We start from the raw sequence: 18,821 nt of genomic DNA, 5'->3' as shown, positions 1-18,821 counted from the left end.
CTGTGTTTTGCCGAGTTATTTATCCTCTTATGTTTAATTCTTTCTGCACCATGACTGAGAGGATGATGAGTTTATAAAGCACTCCTACTGTACAGCTGTGTTATGAGAAACTCAGAGTTATGGTATATGGTCACATGATCCAATTCTGTTTGGTTTCATTCATTTTATTGTTATAAAAATGAGAATATCTGCAGGCTCCAATTTAGACATATGAGAGTTCAAGAATTACAATAAATTAGGATGGAAAAACATTTAATTGAATTGAACTAATATGACATTTAGTTAGATAAATATGTACATTTCAGTTGTATAAACAATTATTGAGTTTTATAGACGTAAGAAATTAGGTTGAATACATTTAACTCAATTACTTGTTACCAACTGAATCATTCCTTTTCTATTCCGTTTTTCCCTTTCGGGGTCACGGGGCTGCCGGAGCCTATCACGGCCACTTGATGAATGAATGAATAAATAATTCAATAAAGTAATTTAAGTTGGATAAGTTATATGCGTCACAATGAAAATGGAAATAAGAAGCAGCATAGCTTCTTCCATGAAGAAGCTATGCTGCTTCATGGTCTTACCCCCCCCCTCTCACTATCACCCCCCCCCCCCCTCTCTAACATCCCTCTCTCTTCTTCCCTTCTTTCCTTTTCCGTCCGGTCCAACACCAAAGATTTTCAAACATGGTTGAAATTAATAAAGTTTGGCCTCAATTACAAAAGGGGTTTATTCAGTCATGCCTTTGGTTTGTCTGAAGATTAATAACCCCTGTTGTTAAAGTAAAATATGTCCAACACAAGAGGCCCTCAGCTCTCATCTGCCTGCCCAGCTGTTGGACAGGACAAGTTAGTAAAAAAAAGAAACTCTTGCGTTTACTTTGTCTGTTCTTCTACTACAAGCAGAAACTCTTTTGCTGATGATGCAGCCGTGTTACTTTTTTGATGGACGTATAATCTTCATACACCGTCATTAAAATCTCAGACTCCGTCTCACTTCTGTCTCAAGTGTCGCGCTTTCTTTCTTTTTTTCTCTCCACGTGTTTCCATGGTGACTCCGGAAATCGGCGATCTATTGAAAATGTCTTTATGTACCGTGCGTTAACCCAGGGTTACCAAGTCGAGCGTAATTACTCTAACTCATATCCGGTCTTTTGGAACCGACATACCCAGAGTAAGCAAGTTCAGGTGGATTTCAGCCAGAGTTCAGGCTTAAAGTCAGGCTAGTTTAAACATGCTTCCTGGAATACCCCCCAGATAACCCTACTCTCAACGTTAACGTGCCTTGAGAGTGGGGTCATCTGGACCCCACAAGATAGCACAAGGGTTATCAAGTTATAATTCATTGTATTTAAGATGCATTTTTTTCTAAAAACTTGTCTCTTGTAATATGTATTTTTTATTGATCTGATCAACTCATATAAAGACCCACTCCGATGATCTTTTGTAAAAGTTTTTTCTGTGGTCTTTTGGTTATGATTATTATGTTTTCAGCCTAAATTTAAAAAAAAACTGTGTTGTTTTTTTTTAGGACAGGGTTTATGCAGAGCACAGAGAGTATTTCATTAGATATTTGCTTTTGAGTTGGTGTGGAGCAACTCTGCCCTGTTGCTGAGAGCTCTCTGTTTACACACTCTCCCACTAGCTTATAGCCCCTCACCTAACATTATTAGTGCAACAAAAATGGCGAGCAATGTTTGAGGTCTCGTGCTGTATAGCTTTGAGCTGTGGGCTCATTTCACCACTCTCCCCAGCGCTTCATCTCTTGTTTGGTTTTTCCGACAGGCTGAGGGTGGAGAGGCAGACAGAAGACTCAGTCACCCTTTCTTGGTCTTCGGGGTGTCACCAGGTGCGAGTTTGGCGTTTCCCTTTCCGCCTGGAGGTCCTGTGTGAGCAGGAGGAGATGGTCACTTTCAACTGTGAAGACAAACTGTGGTTTGAAAGTCTCCAGCGTCCTCCCAGGTGAGGCCTGCTCTCCCAGTGATGCACGATTCCCCACAAAAGCATTCACGTAAACATGTCTCCTCTGTATGTTTCCTTGCGGTTTTTCTCACACGGAAGCGAGGTGAGAAAAAAATGCGTACAGTTGTACAAATATCAGTCTGCCCCGTTGAACCCCGAGTGCAGTCTGTAACCTGCAGTGTCTCTCTTGGTTTTGCTGCAGCTCCAGGAAGAACAGACCAGCTCATGGAGGGAGAGCTTCAGGGAGTTTGTGGATGTCAAAGCCAACGGTTTGTGTGCTTCATGATTGTGCTTCTTGAAGCCTTTAGAGTTCAGGACTGTAGATGATTACGCATCCTAAATGTTAGTTTGTCACACAGAGACAGCAGAAGACAAAGTGCAGTTTTCAAATGTCTCCATTTGTCAGCAGAAAAAGGGTCCAGACCTGCCTTCCCCCTCAAAAAGAAACACAGACAGCTGTAGTCCAGCCTTCTTTGTGACTCAGTGAGTTATTCACACGATGAGTAACGGCAGGCCTGCACTTTTACAGATCAGTGGCATCCCGAATCCATGTTTGGGTCCTACCACTGACTGTACATGAGAGATGGACTGAGTGAGTGTGACGTCACCCATAGAAACTGCTTTAATTCTGGCTCCAACCAAATAAAATGAATTCAGTCGCCATCTTTTCGCAGTACAGACAACATTGGAGCGAGACAATCTCAGTAAGCAGTGATTGGTCAGTCAGTCTGAGGCATCGTTTTCTATGGCAACAAAGTCAGTCAGGAGTGAGCTTGTTGGAAGTCCAGACTCTTACCACAGATAGCAGGCCACGCAAAATCTGTCCATCAAACCTTTTGAACATGTGAGTTTATAGCACATACTTTACTGAGACGGCTGATTTTCTAGTTTATCACTTAAATAACTTTCACAAACAGGTGTTTAAATCTCAATAGAAGTCTATGGGATTTTGGCTTTTCATATCCAGTCAGTGGGTCGTACCAAAGACCCCAAAAATGGAACCGGGTGCCTCTCTGCCTGCCCATAAGCATTGAGGGCTGGGGCGGGGGTTAATCCACCAAATGGTTGTGACTGCAGCCCACCCCTCTCTACAGGGAGGGGCAAACGTCACACTCACAGATGAGAAAGCCGGCATTGAACAACAAGTTACGCCTAGTACAGATTACTCAATTCCTTACTTAGGAAAAAAAAGAGGCTCAATGTGACTCCTATCTTTTATGATGCTTTTTTAAACATCTGCTGAAATAAAATGTTATAATAAGAAATATACATCACAAATGCAGAGCATTCAGATGAGGGGTGATGTGACTCAAATTTTTGGCCCGTGACCAAACAGGAGCAGGTTATTAATTCAATTCAATTCAATTTTATTTGTATAGCCCAAAATCACAACAACAGTCGTCTCGATGGGCTTCGAAGTAAAACATGAAATCAAAAGTATCACGAATACAAAGAGTTCAATAGAAAAATACTAAAATGAACTAACAAACTGACTAAGCTATACTGGCATCCCTGCCCTTAGACCCCCCTTCGCGGTAAGGAAAAACTCCCAAAAAAAACGGATTCCGGAAAAAACGAAGAAACCTCAGGGGTGCCCACATGAAGGAGGGATCCTCCCCCAGGACGGACAGGCGATTTACCAGAACTCTTAGAGAAGAATTAATTTATCTAAATCTACAAATACATATTTAAAGTCCAGCAGACGAGCTTCATCCAGCCGTGGTTGGGGGGACAGTCAAAGGCGCGAGTCGAGCCGGAGACAGGAACCACAGCCAGGTGTAGGAGCAGGAGCAGAGACGAGGTACTCGGTCAGGTACAGAGCAGAGACGAGCCAGAGATGAGTCAGAGGCAGGATCCACAGCCAGGTGTAGGTATTATGACTCCACCCCCTATAACAACAGGACAGGAAGCTTTCCAGGGGCCTGTTGCACAAAAGTAGGATAAGGGATTAAGCCAGGATATCTTGGTGATCCTGGCTCAATTGATCCCCAATCCGGTTGCACTAAAGCTGGATAGGGGGCAGGAGGATATGTTCTGGTATAAGTTACCATGGAGATTTATTCTGTGGAGCTAGCCTGCTCCAGACCAGGCTAAATTCCAGGATCTATTTAATCTCATCCCTAATGTCAGTCAGCAGTCGCCACAAATGGAAACCAATAGTTATTTCACTGCTCACTATACATTGTTATCACATATAACTAGACCCGCTGTCATTATTTAAACGTTCGTGATCATTAATTTCAATCATTTTGGATAAATAATAAGTTTTAGATGATGTTGCTATCATTAGATAATTTACAGTTTCCCATAGACTATAAGGCTATATGTAAAATAATAGAATATTAGGGCCACAGAGGGAAAAAAGACAAGTCATAATATTGTAACCAGTTGTTTTAAAGGAGGACAGAAGTTAAAATGACAGATGTGGGGCATTTCGTGAAATTGTCCTTCAGTATGGTTACATAAACGAAGACATGCTGATGTGCCAGAATATGAAGTATCACATTTTCATAACTATCAAAACTGTAAAAAGAATATGTTGCTTTTCTGCAGAAAGAACCAGCCTCATAAATTTATGACTTTATCCTTTTTTCCTTAGTGGGGCCCTAGTACTCTGTCATATAAAATAATACACATTCCATTAAAATATAAAAACACAATGTGTAACATTATGTTACTTTGTTGAATAAGGACAAAACAAAGCAGGTAAACTCAAAAAAGGTTCACTTTGAATGAACATAAAAAAATTATGGAAATGATTTCCACGTGATTAGACAGCGTTACTTGAACAAAAATGAATCATATTGGTCCTACTCAATGTACTTAGGTTCAAACTAATACATTTAAGTTGATTCAATCTAAATACTGCAGTTGGACCCAACTTTAAATTAATATTGTTGCTCATTCTCAAAGGATAAAAGTTGATCCAACTAAATTGAATCACTTCAATTGGTCACACCTCATTAAATTAAGTTTATTCAACTTAAATTTGTATGACTACCTAACACAATTTATGTTGATATAACTTAATTTTTTGCTTTAATTGTATTTATACATCTGACATTGATAAGGTTTTCCAAAGTTTCAACCAACGGGTCTTTTAATTTTCACATCAAAGACATTAAATGCGCAGTAATGTCCCACATAACAAGACAGGAATTCTAATAGCGCAAATTCTGACTTAACTTTTCTACCATTAACAGTTTACCGCACAAGGGGTTTGGTCATCATCCTCTCCCACACTCTAACTCATGGTGCAGAAAAGAAATGAACATATCAGTTTAAATCACTAGTTAAAACAGAGTAAAACAGCTAGACAATAAAACCCATGGACAAAAACTCACACTTAGACCCCAATCTTCCCAGATAGACAAAGAAAATTGAATCCCACAATTCCTTGGGATTACTAATGTATCCAATTTAACGGTATCATGTTGGATCAACATGATTGAAATTAGTAACTTTTAAATGGATTATTTTCATGTACGATCGACATGATTCATTCACGTAAGATTTACAAACATAACATTTTCTGGTTGAAATGACAAGTTACATTTTCATAAAATTAATTGGCTGGTAATTTAATTTAAAAAAATCTTGAGTGTGCTTTATCACTGTGGTGGTGTTGCCTTTCTTCTTAATTATATCTTTTACCTCCTCGTATGCCTCCATGAGGATTTTTGCTTCCGACGGGGAAAGGTAAGCGGCTCTAGTTGCCATGGTAAATCAGTTAATCTGTGATCTGTGGCGGGGTCTGTTTGAGTGAGCCGTGAGCGCGCACCTATCCAGGATTGGTTACACCTGGCTTGATGAATCCGTGTCTGCTCATCCTGGCTTGGTCTTTGTGCAACCGATTAAGCCTGGACGCACATGTTTTGGATTCATTGAGCTCAGCTCAGTCATTTATCCCGGATGTCTTAATTCTACTTTTGTGCAACAGGCCCCAGGTCTGTTCCCTTAGCTGTCCTCTAGGTGGGAAAAAAGAGTGGACACACTTACAAAGGACACAAAATCAGGTAAAATGGTGGAGTCTATGGGGTTCAGCAGGAAATTTGACCCTTTATTTATTACACTTCAGACAGTTAGTCTGTTGTATAAAACAAACATTTAAACGTGTAATAAGTAGACAATCAGCAGAGCAGTGCTTTCTCAATGATCATGAGAGTTACATCCTAAAAATAACTCGCTGTGGTGAAATCTGTAAAGCAGGATTCTGGATGTTTTAAGGCTGTAAAATTCCTTTCTACACACTTAATGCACTTTTCTCAGAAAGACAAACTCTTAAAGTTCAAACCTTCATAGAAAAATGTCAGGATTATAGAATGAAAACAAAGATCTGATTGTGATTGAAGATTTATAGAACTCTGGCAAACTAAATCCTTCTGTACAGGAGACACGGCACAGAGGTAATTGATTGACAATGTCTACAGCCAATCAGGAAGCTGAACACAGTGTGCTGTGAAAAAATGGCATGCAAAATAGCACAGAAAAAACACAAGACCGACAAACGTGAACCGCGATTAGGCGGTACTCCCTAATGCAACAAGTAAAAGGTTACTATGATTTTTGTAATTAGTTAGTCAACTGTTGGATGTTGGATCTCAGAGACTTTTGCTTTGTGTTGCGTTAGACAGATGAAGAAATCAGACCCTTCGCTGTGCTTCTTTTGATGGGATTTCTTGATATTAACAGTCTGACATGATCACGCCAGAATGATAAATTAATAGTAAGGAGGGTCATTAACAGTTCATTCATGATTTAACCTGGGGGGGGGGGGGGGGGGTACATTTTGCATGAAGACAGACAGGTTGGGAGAACCTTCCTTTATGAATGAAACCATAATTTTAAAACTACACTGTGTTATTCTAGGAAATCTTTGTTTAAAATGACTAGAAGGTGAAAATACTTGATGCTCTGGTTTTCTAGAACTTCTTTAAAGTGTCATGTTTCATGACAGTCCATTGAGGACTGAATGAAACATGTCTGGAAGCGACATGCTGAAGCTGATGTGCACGTTCAGGTCCCAGCAGTGTCGGCGCAGACCTCCGTCTCCATGGGTTTAACCACGTCTATGGTCTCCCCGAACACGCAGACGAGCTGCAGCTCAGAGAAACCCGGTCTGTTCGCTTGATATTTTTCAGCTTTTAGTCATCTGCTGTGTGGGATTCATCAGCATCTGTGTGTTCTGACCCACAGAGGTGGAGAACCGTACCGGCTCTATAACCTGGATGTGTTCGCCTACGACTTGCACAGCCGGCTTGGCCTGTACGGCTCTGTCCCGCTGGTACTAGCCCATAAAGCAGACAGGACTCTTGGTGTGTTTTGGCTGAACGCATCAGAGACTTTTGTCCACTTGGAGTATTCTTCCACTGACATTCAGGTAGTTGGAGTTCTTCTGGTACAAGTTTGGAGCAGGTTTCTAACAGCAGGTGTCACAGCTTTGGTTGAATGTCTTGCAATGAAGCCAAAAACACACAGAATAAAACCATGTTTTCACATCTCCATTCAGCACCTTTTCTCTAAGCTCTCCTGCACCAACAGGAAGCCCCCCTGATGAAGAGGAGACGGACTCCCCCACACACGGACGTCCACTGGCTGTCAGAGAGTGGCGTGATCGACTGCATGGTTCTTCTCGGGCCTGGCCCACACCAGTTCTTTAAGCAGTATGCTGATCTGACAGGTAAGAGTTCAGCAGAGAAGTACCTTATTTTGAAGAGAAACAGCTGGGACAGGGTTTTCTCTCTGTGTCAGGGTACCAGGCGCTGCCCCCACTGTTTGCCCTGGGGTACCACCAGAGCCGCTGGAATTACCGGGACGAGGCAGACGTGAAGGCCGTGGATGCGGGTTTCGACGTCCACCGGATCCCCTACGACGTCATGTGGCTGGACATCGAACATACTGACGGGAAGAGATACTTCACATGGGACTCTGCCCTGTTTCCTGACCCAGTGGGCCTGCAGCGCCACCTGCAGGCGAGGGGGAGGAAGGTCAGCAGCGGGAGGGGGAGGCCTTTCCAGAGTATTCATTTTCATTCATTGTTGTTTCTTCATGTGTTTAGATGGTGGTGATTAGCGACCCCCACATCAAGACCGACCCCTGCTGGGCTCTGTACCGGGATGCTCGAGAGGGAGAGCATTTCATCAAGGACAGGGAGGGCCAAGTCTACTGTGGCTCCTGCTGGCCTGGTGTGACAAACATCCACTGCTTAAACATGGATCCAATCTCTGCTGGGAGTGTCTGCATCTTCTGACCAAAAACCTTCCTTTACAGGTGAGTCATCTTACCTGGATTTCAGCAGTTCACGAACCCGAGCTTGGTATTCTAGATGCTTCAGCCTGGAGAAGTACAAGGTGAGGATGGGAAACGCTTCCTCCTGGATGCAGCAAACAGGAGCTCAGTGTGCTGAAGGTCAGCTTCTCCTGCAGGGATCCACTCCATCTCTGTTTGTGTGGAACGACATGAACGAGCCGTCGGTGTTTGGTGGGCCGGAGCAGACCATGCCCAAGGATGCGGTACATCACGGCGGCTGGGAGCACCGGGACTTGCACAATCTCTATGGCTTTTACCAGGTGGGGAAGGAATGTCAGAAGTTTGCTTCCAAAGTTTCTTCCTTCAAGCCTTTTAGGATTCATTTTAGGACCAGTATAACATTAGAAATGTTTTATTTATCTAAACTACTTTATTTCTTAAGTTTAAGGCCTCAAGTCCTTATGTCCTGATAGTCTGCTTCAGGTCTTCAAGTCCTGTCCTTTGTGTGTGTGTGTGTGTGTGTATATATACTGCATATGGTTACTATTGATTTCTTTTGTAAGGGACCATGGTATAAGCGGATTAATGGCCTTCGAAGTATGCATTATCACTTTTTAACGCACTTCGTGTGGGACTGTTCAGGCTTCCACCGCGTGCGTTAAAAAGTGATAATGCATATCTACACACACCCTCACACAGTGGGGCAAAAAAGTATTTAGTCAGCCACCAATTGTGTAAGTTATCGCTCTAGAAAAGATGAGAGAGGCAGTGGCTCAGGTGGTTGAGCATGTCATCCAATGATCGAAAGGGTCGGCGGTTTGATCCCTGCTCCCCCCAGTCAACTGTTGTTGTGTCCTTGGGCAAGACACTTCACCCTCCCTGCCTCCAGTGGGGCTCCACTGGTGTGTTAAACCACTGATATTCTCCCTCCATCTGGGGCTGCCCGCAAGGTGATCAACATGATCACAAGAACGGTGAGCAAAAATCCCAGAACTACACAGGGGACTTAGTGAACAACCTGCAGAGAGCTGGAACCAAAGTAACAAAGGCTACCATCAGTAACACACTACACCACCAGTTCCTGCAGTGTGAGACGTGTCCCTCTGCTAAAACCTGTACATGTGCAGGCCCTGCTAAAGTTTGCTAGAGAGCATTTTGATGATCCAGATAGGATTGGGAGAATGTCCTATGGCAGGGGTGGCTATAGCATGCGGCTCTTGGCCAATAAGCATGCAGCTCTGTGCGTCTCATTACATTGTGGCGACCTGGGGGTTAGCCCACCCTTCAGCACCTAAGATTCATGGGAAGTGGGGAATCTTGGGTGTAAAGTTCCTCACCATGAGTGAGGGGGATGTGAGTAGAAGTGAAGTCCATGCTGTTTGACTGTTTGGGATGTGTGCTAATCCTTGGGCGATACTCTCGCCCAAGTATTCTCGCTCTCGCTCTCACTAGGCGGGAGACCTTGCAGAATTGGGGGCTGGCTAAATACTTTTTTGTCCCACTGTACATGCAAGTATTTAATTGTTTAATTTTAACCATTCCTTTAGGTCATTCATTTTTAGTTAAAAAGGTACTTTTTAGCCATTTATGTGCTGAAGAATCTTCTTGTTGTCCTGACACAGCACAAGGCCACAGTGGAGGGTCTCATCACTCGCTCAGGGGGCTCAGAGCGACCCTTTGTCCTCTCGCGCTCTTTCTTTGCCGGCTCGCAAAGATTTGGTGAGATGGAAATGTAAGAAACTGCTGTCTGTTGTGTGTTTTTGTTGACTTCCTGTATTCTGCAGGAGCAGTCTGGACAGGGGACAATGTAGCCACCTGGGAGTACCTGAGGATCTCTATTCCCATGGTTTTGTCCCTGAGCCTGGCCGGTGTGGCCTTTTGTGGAGGCAAGAAGCTTGCTCGTGTTTGCTCAGGAGCCATCGACTAATGGGATCCTGATGTTTTACTCGTCTTCCCACATTCTAGCGGATGTGGGGGGGTTTGTTCAGGATCCTGAGCCGGAATTGTTGGTGCGCTGGTACCAGGCAGCGGCCCTGCAGCCATTTTTCCGCGGACATGCTGCCATGGAGACGAAGCGCAGGGAACCCTGGCTCTTTGGGGAAGAAGTCACTGCAGTCATCCGCTCTGCAATCCAGCAGAGGTGGGATTACTTTCTAAGAGAACATGACTGGATTTCAGGACGCCATCACCTGAACCTTGTCAGACCCGCTCCTGTGCTCTCAGGTACCGTCTGCTGCCGTTCTGGTACACTCTGTTCCACCGCGCTCATACCTGTGGTCTGCCGCCGGTCAGGTGAGTGATGCTGACTGAGGTTTATCCCACAGAAGAACCAAAACCTGGAAAAAATCCTTATTTTTGATGTAGACCTCTGTGGATAGAGTTCCCAACGGAGGAGAGCACCTTCACCGTAGATGACCGCTACATGATTGGTGAGGAATCCTCTTCAAGGCTTCATGCTCAGGAACCTTAATGCACTTCTGTGGTCCTGGAATGACGCCCCACCCATTGTTTTAAAGTGGGTTCTTCTCCTATGTAGGCGGAGCTTTGCTTGCCTGTCCAGTGACAGAACCAGGCATTCAGGAGGTCCAAGTCTCCCTTCCTGGACCTGAAGAGGTGAACTTACGTCTCAGTGACATTTTCTGTTAAAGGACTCCTGTTTTTTTCTGTGTTGGTAAAATTTGGAGGCTTGTTTGTTTTAGGTCTGGTATGACATCCACTCCAAAAAGGTGTACGGAGGAGGCGGGACTCTGCGTCTGCCAGTCACTCTGGACTCTGTCGGTATTGTTACATCAGCTTATGCGGCGGCTTCTGGTCCAAACCTTTTATTTCTGCTGGTCTGCTTGTGTTGAGAAGGTCCCGGTGTTCCAGCGCGGGGGCTCTGTGATCTGTAGGTCGGTGGGCTCTGGGACCTGTACTGCCGACTTCCAGCTTCTGCCTCTGGACATCACTGTAGCCATAAACTCTCAGGTAAAAACCTCAGCAACAAGGATCAGCGCGGAGGTTTACCACATGTGGGAGGAGTTTCCATGTCCTGGAACGTAAACGTCCTGTGACTGAAAGACTGACAGCTGAGAAGGATTGTTGCAAATAAATACTATTTTTCCTTTGGTAACGGTTTTTTAATTCAACTTTCAAATTAACTTTTTTTCAAATTTCTTTTAAGTTTTCAGCATGTGCTTCTGAGTTTAAAACTTTTTCTTAAATCAAATTAACAATCTGGTTGTTTGCTCAGGCTGTACAGTGGTGCAGTGGTTAGCACTCTCACCTCACAGCAACCCGGGTCGAGTTTGAATCCCGGCTGGGACCTTTCTGTGTGGAGATTGCATGTTCCACCGTGCATGTGTGGGTTTTCTCTGCCTTCCTCCCAAAAACAGGCTTCATAGGTTCATTGGTGAGTCTAAAGTGTCCCTGAGATGCATATGGGAGTGACTGTGTGCCCTGCGGCAGACTGGCAACCTGCCTGTGGTGTACCCTGCCTTCGCCCGTCAGTAGGGGTCAAGGTCAGGGTTGGGGTTTGGGCCGGCAACCCAGTGACCCCAAAAGGGATATAGTGGGTTAAGAAAACAACTTAAGGGATGTTTGGGTTGTTCATTCACTTTAAGCAGATCCGGATTCGAACTCTTAAACCTCTCTCTGCTTCCCCTCTTCTTCAAAGCTCACATCCCATAATACCTACAATTTCGGGTTTCTTGTTTAATTTCATTTTTTCACATATCATTTTAGATTTCTGGAAATACTTTTTTTATGTTTCAGTTATGTTTCTGTAATCTGTTTGGATCTCTAAAATGTAGTGTATCTTTTGTGTCTTTTTTCTGTTTTTTTAATTGTCGTGATCGTTATTATGTTTTGGCGTTTAGTTAACTATTTGATGTTATTTACGCTTTAGGCCTTTTTTAGGCCCACAATAGAAAGGACCTTTGGGGCATAAATGAAAACTAATCAAACTTTTTCTTATGCCATGTTTTTATAATCTACGATGGAGAAAACTTTCAGGCTTTAAAATGAACATTTTGTTGTTGACATGTGAATGATTCACTTCTTATAGTTAATACTACACTCAGCTTGGACAATTTGATATTTTTTAACCCCAAATTAAAGAAAGACGTAACTCAAAGTCAAACAAGGATTTCCACTTTTGCTAATGAAAAATGTGTTGTGAGTTCATAACAAATGTACGATTTCAGCTCAACAGAAGGGGGCCGGACATAAAGGAGTAAATAGTCTGGATCAAGTGTGTGGATTATTTTACTGTGACGCAAGATAAAAATGCCCAAACTAAAACAAATACTATGATGAGGAGGAATCAACAAAAAAAAATGAACAAAGAAGTTTAATTTCAGAAGATGTATAGTTCTACAGAAAACTCTAAACACTTTGTTTGCAGTGATTTGGTTTCAGTGAACGATTTTTCTGTCTTAGTTTAGTGGCTAATTTAATTTTCTATTGGAAATGACATTCAAACTTTTTTGTTGCATCTTGCGGGTCTGCAGAGAGCAGGATTCTTTGGTTTCTTCAACTCTCCTTTCTGAATTGAAATATCTAAACGGAACAGATGGAGAAAATGTGAGCCTTTCTGTGCAGGGCGGGGCGGAGGGGGAGCTGTACCTGGACGACGGCCACTCCTTCTGTTTCCGGGACAGGAAGGCCTTCAGCCTGCGTGGGTTCAGCATGCAGGCAGGACGTTTGCTGTGCAGGTGAGTGCATCCCTTCCCTCCCCCGCTCTGCAGGCGCTTCCACAAAATGTTATGTCACCCATAGAAAATGACTTACTTCCACCTCGAACCAAGTCAATTCAGACGCCATTTTTCATTAATAAAATGTATCTGAGCAGGAATCATAAGTCTGACAAATAGAAAGACTGAGCAATAGCTGTTTATTTAGACTTTTTGGCAGCAGTGGGTACTTCCTGTTTGGAACGTGGGGGTGGGGGTCACTCAGTCCAGTTCTCATTTAAAGTCAATGGTTTGAAGTGGCTGATCTGTAAACTTATGCCCCTTCTAGGGCTGCCAGTAGAGAGGGATCCTTCCACTGTGGGACGGTGGTGCAGTCTGTCACCGTTCTGGGGATGAAGAAGCCGCCATCTTCTGTGACTCTATATGTACCAGGTGAGTGTGCTGGTGTCCAGGTCCATGCTCCTGCAGACTGAATGCTCCTCACTTTGTTGTGAAAGGGTCAGAAAAAAAATCTATTCCAACACATTTTTCATTAGGTGTGCATATTGACTCTATTTTTTCTGAGGACATTTTTATTTCTGATCATCATTGTATTTTTTTTAACTCGTCTTTTTCTGTGTCACTCTTGCCTGCATGCAGAGAAGTCAGCTCTGGTATGCTTAGCTCCTCCTCCGCTGAGGCCTTTTCTAACGCTTTTAATCTGGTCCTCTCTCCGTGCACAGATGTTACTTTGTTATTATGCACTTTTAATAGTTACTGTCTTTCTATTTTAGATGAGGTCTGTCTCATTAAAACTAGACTGGCCCCTGTCACTAAGGTTTCCCATTGGATAAATGACAGCATTCGCCGTCTGAAACAATCTTGCAGAAAAATCGAACGTTTATGGAAAAGAAATCATTTCAGTCTGACAACTCATGCAGTAAAACATATTTATTTTCACATTCTTTTAGTTTGGCATAAGGCTCGGTACAATTCGATGAGATAAGATTTCCATAAAACTTTAGGGTAATAACTACCCCTAACGGAGCTCAGAGGTGGAAGCCGGGGAGGAGGGTGGGGCGACGAATGCAGCGCTTGCGGTAAAGGAAGAGAATGAACGGCTGCACACCTGGACTTAAATAGGACGCTGAACAGGTGAGTTGATTAACTGAGCCGCCCTAGGGGAGTAACCGAGTAAAACACTGCTAGAGTAGTCTGCCTGAAAGGCGACCAAGGTCGCTCATTTACATGTTCATTTACTTCATCTTAAGGATCTTTTAGTTTCTTTTAACAGTGCTGTTAGATATGCGAGGGCTGCTTACTTCACTAATCTCATTTCCAAAAGCAGAGGTAATCCTAAGGAACTATTTAACACCATCAGTGATATTGTTGTGATGGTTGTGATATTGTCCACCTGCCGTTTCCACCTATTCAAATGATGATTGTGAAAAGTTTTGATCATTTTTTATTGACAAAGTCAGATCTTTGAGAAGCTCTCTGTGTCAGACAGCTGGTTCTGGTTCTGTTCCTAGTCCACCTCGGCCTGTGATTTTAGCCACGTTTTCACCTGTTTCTCTCCCTGAGCTATTCAGATTAGTCAGCACAATGAAGTCATCCTCTTGCTCTCTCGACGTGCTGCCAGCATCTCTGCTCAAAGATGTCTTCCAGTCCATCGGTCCTTCTGTCCTGTCAATAATTAACTCGTCCTTGCTGTCTGGTCAAATCCCTGAGCACTTGACCAGACAGCTGTCGTCCTTCCTCTCATTAAAAAACCCGTTTTAGACCTATTTCTAATCTCCCATTCATGTCCAAAATTTTAGAAAAAGTTGTTGCTAGCCAACTTACAACTACTCTCGACAGTCATGGCATTTTTGATCAGTATCAGTCAGGTTTTCGCAGAGCTCACTCCACTGAAACAGCCCTTCTCAGAGTCACCAATGACATCCTGATGCAGAGTGATGCAGAAAGATTCTCTGTGCTACTGTTACTGGACTTGACCGCAGCTTTTGACAATGTTGACCACTACGTCCTCTTGGACAGGCTAAAAATTGGGTTGGGGTATCTGGTTCTGCTTTAAACTGGTTCTCCTCTTATCTTACTGGTAGATCTTTGTCTGTTGTTTTTTTTGAGTTTAAGTCCTCTTCTGCATCCCTCACTTCTGGTGTGCCACAAGGCTCAGTTTTGGGACCTTTACTGTTCATTTTATATCTATTGCCTTTGTAGCATATTTTAAGTTCTTTTAATAATATTTCTTATCATTTTTATGCTGATGATATTCAGCTTTATGTGTCTTTTAAACCGCAGGATGTTTTTAAGACACAGATTTTACGCAGGTGTCTGGATTCAGTCAAGAGTTGGATGAATGATCATTTTCTCCAACAAAACGAAGCCAAAACCGAGGTCCTAGTCTGTGCTCCTGACAGTTGCCTCCCCCAGATAGTCCAGTGGCTCGGTCCTCTTGCTTCCTTTATCAAGGCCTCTGTCAGGAACCTCGGGGTAACTCTAGACCCGGTTTTATCCCTTGACTCTCATGTCGGGTCACTAGTACGTTCTTCTTTTTATCATCTTAAAAACATTGCAAAGCTGAGTCCAATTGTGTCACGTTCTGAGATGGAGATGCTGATCCACGCTTTTATTTCATCTCGTCTAGATTATTGCAACTCCATCTTCACATGCTTGAGCAAAAAATCTTGAGAACGGCTCCAGGTAGTTCAGAACGCCGCTGCAAGGCTTTTGACTAAATCATCTAAGTTTTCACACGTCACCCCGTTGTTATTCCAGCTGCACTGGCCCCCTGTCCGCTGCAGAGCGCATTTTAAAATCCTGGTTTTAACATACACAGCTCTTTATAGCCAAGCACCTGGCCGGTCTACTTAAAAGACCTTTTGCAGCCGTACACCCACAGCAGGTCCCTGAGATCATGAAACCAGGGTCTGCTGGTTGTTAAGAGAACCCAGTTAAAGACTAAAGGTGACAGCGCCTTTGCAGCAGTGGCCCCATCCCTCTCGAACTCCCTTCCTCTCAGCCTCAGATCTGTAGACTCAGTGTTTTCTTTTAGAAAGCATCTAAAAACCTATCTTTTTCAAAAAGCTTTTTCCTAATTTTCTCTGTATTCTGTGTTTTACCGTGTTTTACTGTGAAGCATTTTGTGATTTTTATCTTGAAAGGTGCGATATAAAGAAAGTTTATTATTATTATGTTGCTTCTGTTCAACATTATCAACAATCGGTTCACAAAACAGCTCTTGAAAAAACAGGCAGACCACAAATGAGTTTATCTGTTGCAAATGGATGATGAGTTATAGAGTCTGATGGAGTGAGGTAGGAATGATCTCCTGTAGCGGTTGGTGTGATGCTGGTCACTGCGGTGCTTTGTCATGACTACAGGGGGCCGTGGTACAAAGGTAGAGCAGTTGACCTCTGATCAGAAGATTGAGGGGTCAGTTCCCACTTTGCTTGGCCACGTTGCTCGTGGTGTTTATAGGTTGGCGCCATTGTTCTGTAGTAGAGCCACCATCAGTGTATGTCAGCATGGGTGAATGGGACTGTGACTTTAAAGCTCTTTGGGCCAACTAAGAAGGAAGTTAAACACTTACAGAGCGAAGAATACTTGAGTCATTAACTTGTTATCCCCTTGGTCTGTAAACCGAGGCAACAAGAGACCAGTCAGACACGAAGAGAAAAGTAGAATCCTGGAAAACTGGAAAAAGCTAGTTTCTGTTGAGACTCAGAGCGGCTAAAAATACGAACCTCCTGTGGAAATGTTTTTAAGGTTGCTGCCCTTTGTTTTACTGAAAAAGAAACTAGCAATGGTCACAGAAACAACTAGACTCTGACTAAAATAATTATAAATAAAAGTTCTCTAAAATGTAACCAATGAAAGTCAGAGATAAATTTTTAACGATCTTTCAAGAGTATTAGTTTTAATAGATCATGAGACAGGCCTGGAAAAACATGATAAGACTGAAAATAATGTGACCAAAGAGGCATAAATAAGCCAATAACTAGCATCACAGGTGTCTACACCTTGTAATCAGTCTATATAGAGAGGCTACAGGTAGTCACTGCTGTTTGGTGATATTGTTGTCTTACCCTAACCTTATATAGTGCATTATATATTGCACTGTAACCCTTGTGCTATCATAGGCACTTTAACATTGGGAGTTGGGTCATCTAGACCCACTAGACAGTGCTCTGAACCTTTTTTCTTCAATGATTTGTGATCTTCACTTGTGTCCATGGATAACATGAAATCTTTCCACCTTCATCTACCTTTGTCATGGTGGGGAGAACACGTCAATGTAAGGGGGGGGTCATAAGATAGCACAAGGGATATAGTGTGTTTGCCATTAAGTAGTGCTGTCCAAATGTACATTTCCAAAATTGAGTGCCCCGTAGCATGTGGCATACTAAAGTGGCATGGATGCTCACTCGAACAGCAAATATAGACCACAATGCATTGCGTCGGAACAATTTTACAGAAAAATTTATTTAAATGTATTTTTTAAGAAACCACTAATATTTTTATCTAAAGAACACAGTGGACTCATAAATGGTCATTGCAAAACGCTCATATCAATGAGATTTGAACTTCGTGAAATTGATGACGTCATGTCCGCCGTTTAAAAAGAAAAAGTACCAGGCCTGGTGTCGGAATGGATTTTACAATTCAGGGCACTACATAGTCCCGTACTATATAGTTTTTAGTAGTTAGGGATTAGGAATTAGGGTGGGAATTCAGACACAGCTATGGAGTGTGCTACACTCAATGTGGCCCACAGGTAGTAGAGGAAAGAGTTGTCCCAGGAGAGTTGAAAGAAAACTGTGGACATGCATGACAAAGATAAAGGCTACAAGACCATGTCCCTGTGACATCATATTCTTCAATTCAATTCAATTCAATTTTATTTGTGGAGCCCAAAATCACAACAACAGTCATCTCAATGGGTTTCGTATCGGTAATTGTAAAGTAAACATAAAATCATGAGGATGATGAATAGGAAATTTCTAAACTGTAATAACGAGCTTCATCCAGATGGAGTTGAAGGACGGCTGGGGGCGCGAGACAAGCCAGAAATGTACAATCCATGGGACTGGGATCATACGGATCACAACAAATGAAACCAGAAAATCATCTGAACTTCAAGTTCAAGAAACCTCATTGTTAGATCACACCATTCCTTGTTGTTTCAGCCAAAGTGGACTTAATAGGAAATGAATAGTACCTTGTTTCTTCTGAGCAGTATGGTACGGTCCGGTCCAGACCAGCCCAGTATTTTAAGCGTTTCCATTAGAAAATGACCCATTAAGCCAGACCAAATTGTACGATTTTTGGGCCTCTGTTGGTTGTAAGTCCATTTAAAAATGGAACAGGACATTTAGGGCAGAACTACTGGCAAAAACATTGATTGACTGAGGGTCTTAATGACAAAAGGAAGCTCCAAGGAAGCGGCTGTATTGCTGTTTGCCTCCCGCAATCTTCTCTTAAACAACATTTAATGCTTTGTATCTGCGAAGAAGCAAAAGCCAAGAGAAATAAATGAGCTACTGGATGACTTCCATGGTTATTGTTGTTAGTTTCACCCCACATGTGCCGTGACGGTCCAACTTTGAGTGGAAACACTCACCTGAATTGCCTAGAGGCAGAGGTCAGGTTGTGCCTGATGGGTGATTGATGCTAAAAGAAGCTAAAGAACAAAAATAACTTAGTTTTTCTCATCACTGTTTTCTCTGTGAAGGTGAGGAGGACAGATCGGCTTCCTTTGAATTTGTGGAGGCTTGTGGCGTGCTGACAGTCCACAACCTGGAGCTCCGCGTCACCGCAGACTGGGAGATCCACATATGTTAAGTGACCCATTTGATTTCCATGTGAGAAGAATATGGAGCAGTTTGTGTGGATTAAAAAAAAACCATAACCAAAGGTCAGATTTTTTTTTAATTTAAGATTCTTGATTAATGGA

General features: G+C 42.9%; 1 protein-coding gene across 4 annotated transcripts; it reads left to right on the top strand.

Annotated features, from left to right (window-relative positions):
• Positions 1–1,784: 1,784 nt before the first annotated feature.
• On the top strand, positions 1,785–18,781 carry ganc (glucosidase, alpha; neutral C). Of its 4 annotated transcripts, none has more exons than XM_078940668.1 (20): positions 1,785–1,961; positions 2,164–2,230; positions 6,982–7,078; positions 7,158–7,341; positions 7,503–7,641; positions 7,713–7,948; positions 8,020–8,146; positions 8,232–8,311; positions 8,387–8,530; positions 9,833–9,929; positions 9,995–10,096; positions 10,176–10,350; positions 10,434–10,502; positions 10,575–10,639; positions 10,747–10,823; positions 10,910–10,984; positions 11,064–11,177; positions 12,792–12,904; positions 13,212–13,315; positions 18,600–18,781. In XM_078940668.1, exons 5-20 carry the CDS (start codon positions 7,515–7,517, stop codon positions 18,707–18,709), a joined length of 1,815 nt encoding a protein of 604 aa, XP_078796794.1. In that variant the 5' UTR covers positions 1,785–1,961; positions 2,164–2,230; positions 6,982–7,078; positions 7,158–7,341; positions 7,503–7,514; the 3' UTR covers positions 18,710–18,781. The 4 variants fall into 4 exon arrangements, 3 of the variants coding, with proteins under 3 accessions (XP_078796794.1, XP_078796792.1, XP_078796795.1); XR_013653154.1 differs by lacking the exon at positions 1,785–1,961 and adding an exon at positions 1,996–2,064 and having other exon boundaries at positions 13,212–14,017; XM_078940666.1 differs by lacking the exon at positions 1,785–1,961 and adding an exon at positions 2,002–2,064.
• The last annotated feature ends 40 nt before the right edge of the window (positions 18,782–18,821 follow it).

This window comes from Oryzias latipes, chromosome 22 (assembly GCF_053564925.1).
Source record: "Oryzias latipes strain Hd-rR chromosome 22, Olatipes_Hd-rR_3.1".
In the NCBI taxonomy this organism is placed as follows: Eukaryota; Metazoa; Chordata; class Actinopteri; order Beloniformes; family Adrianichthyidae; genus Oryzias; species Oryzias latipes.
Note: the sequence above shows the minus strand (reverse complement) of the source record. Positions and strands in the feature narration are given on the sequence as shown.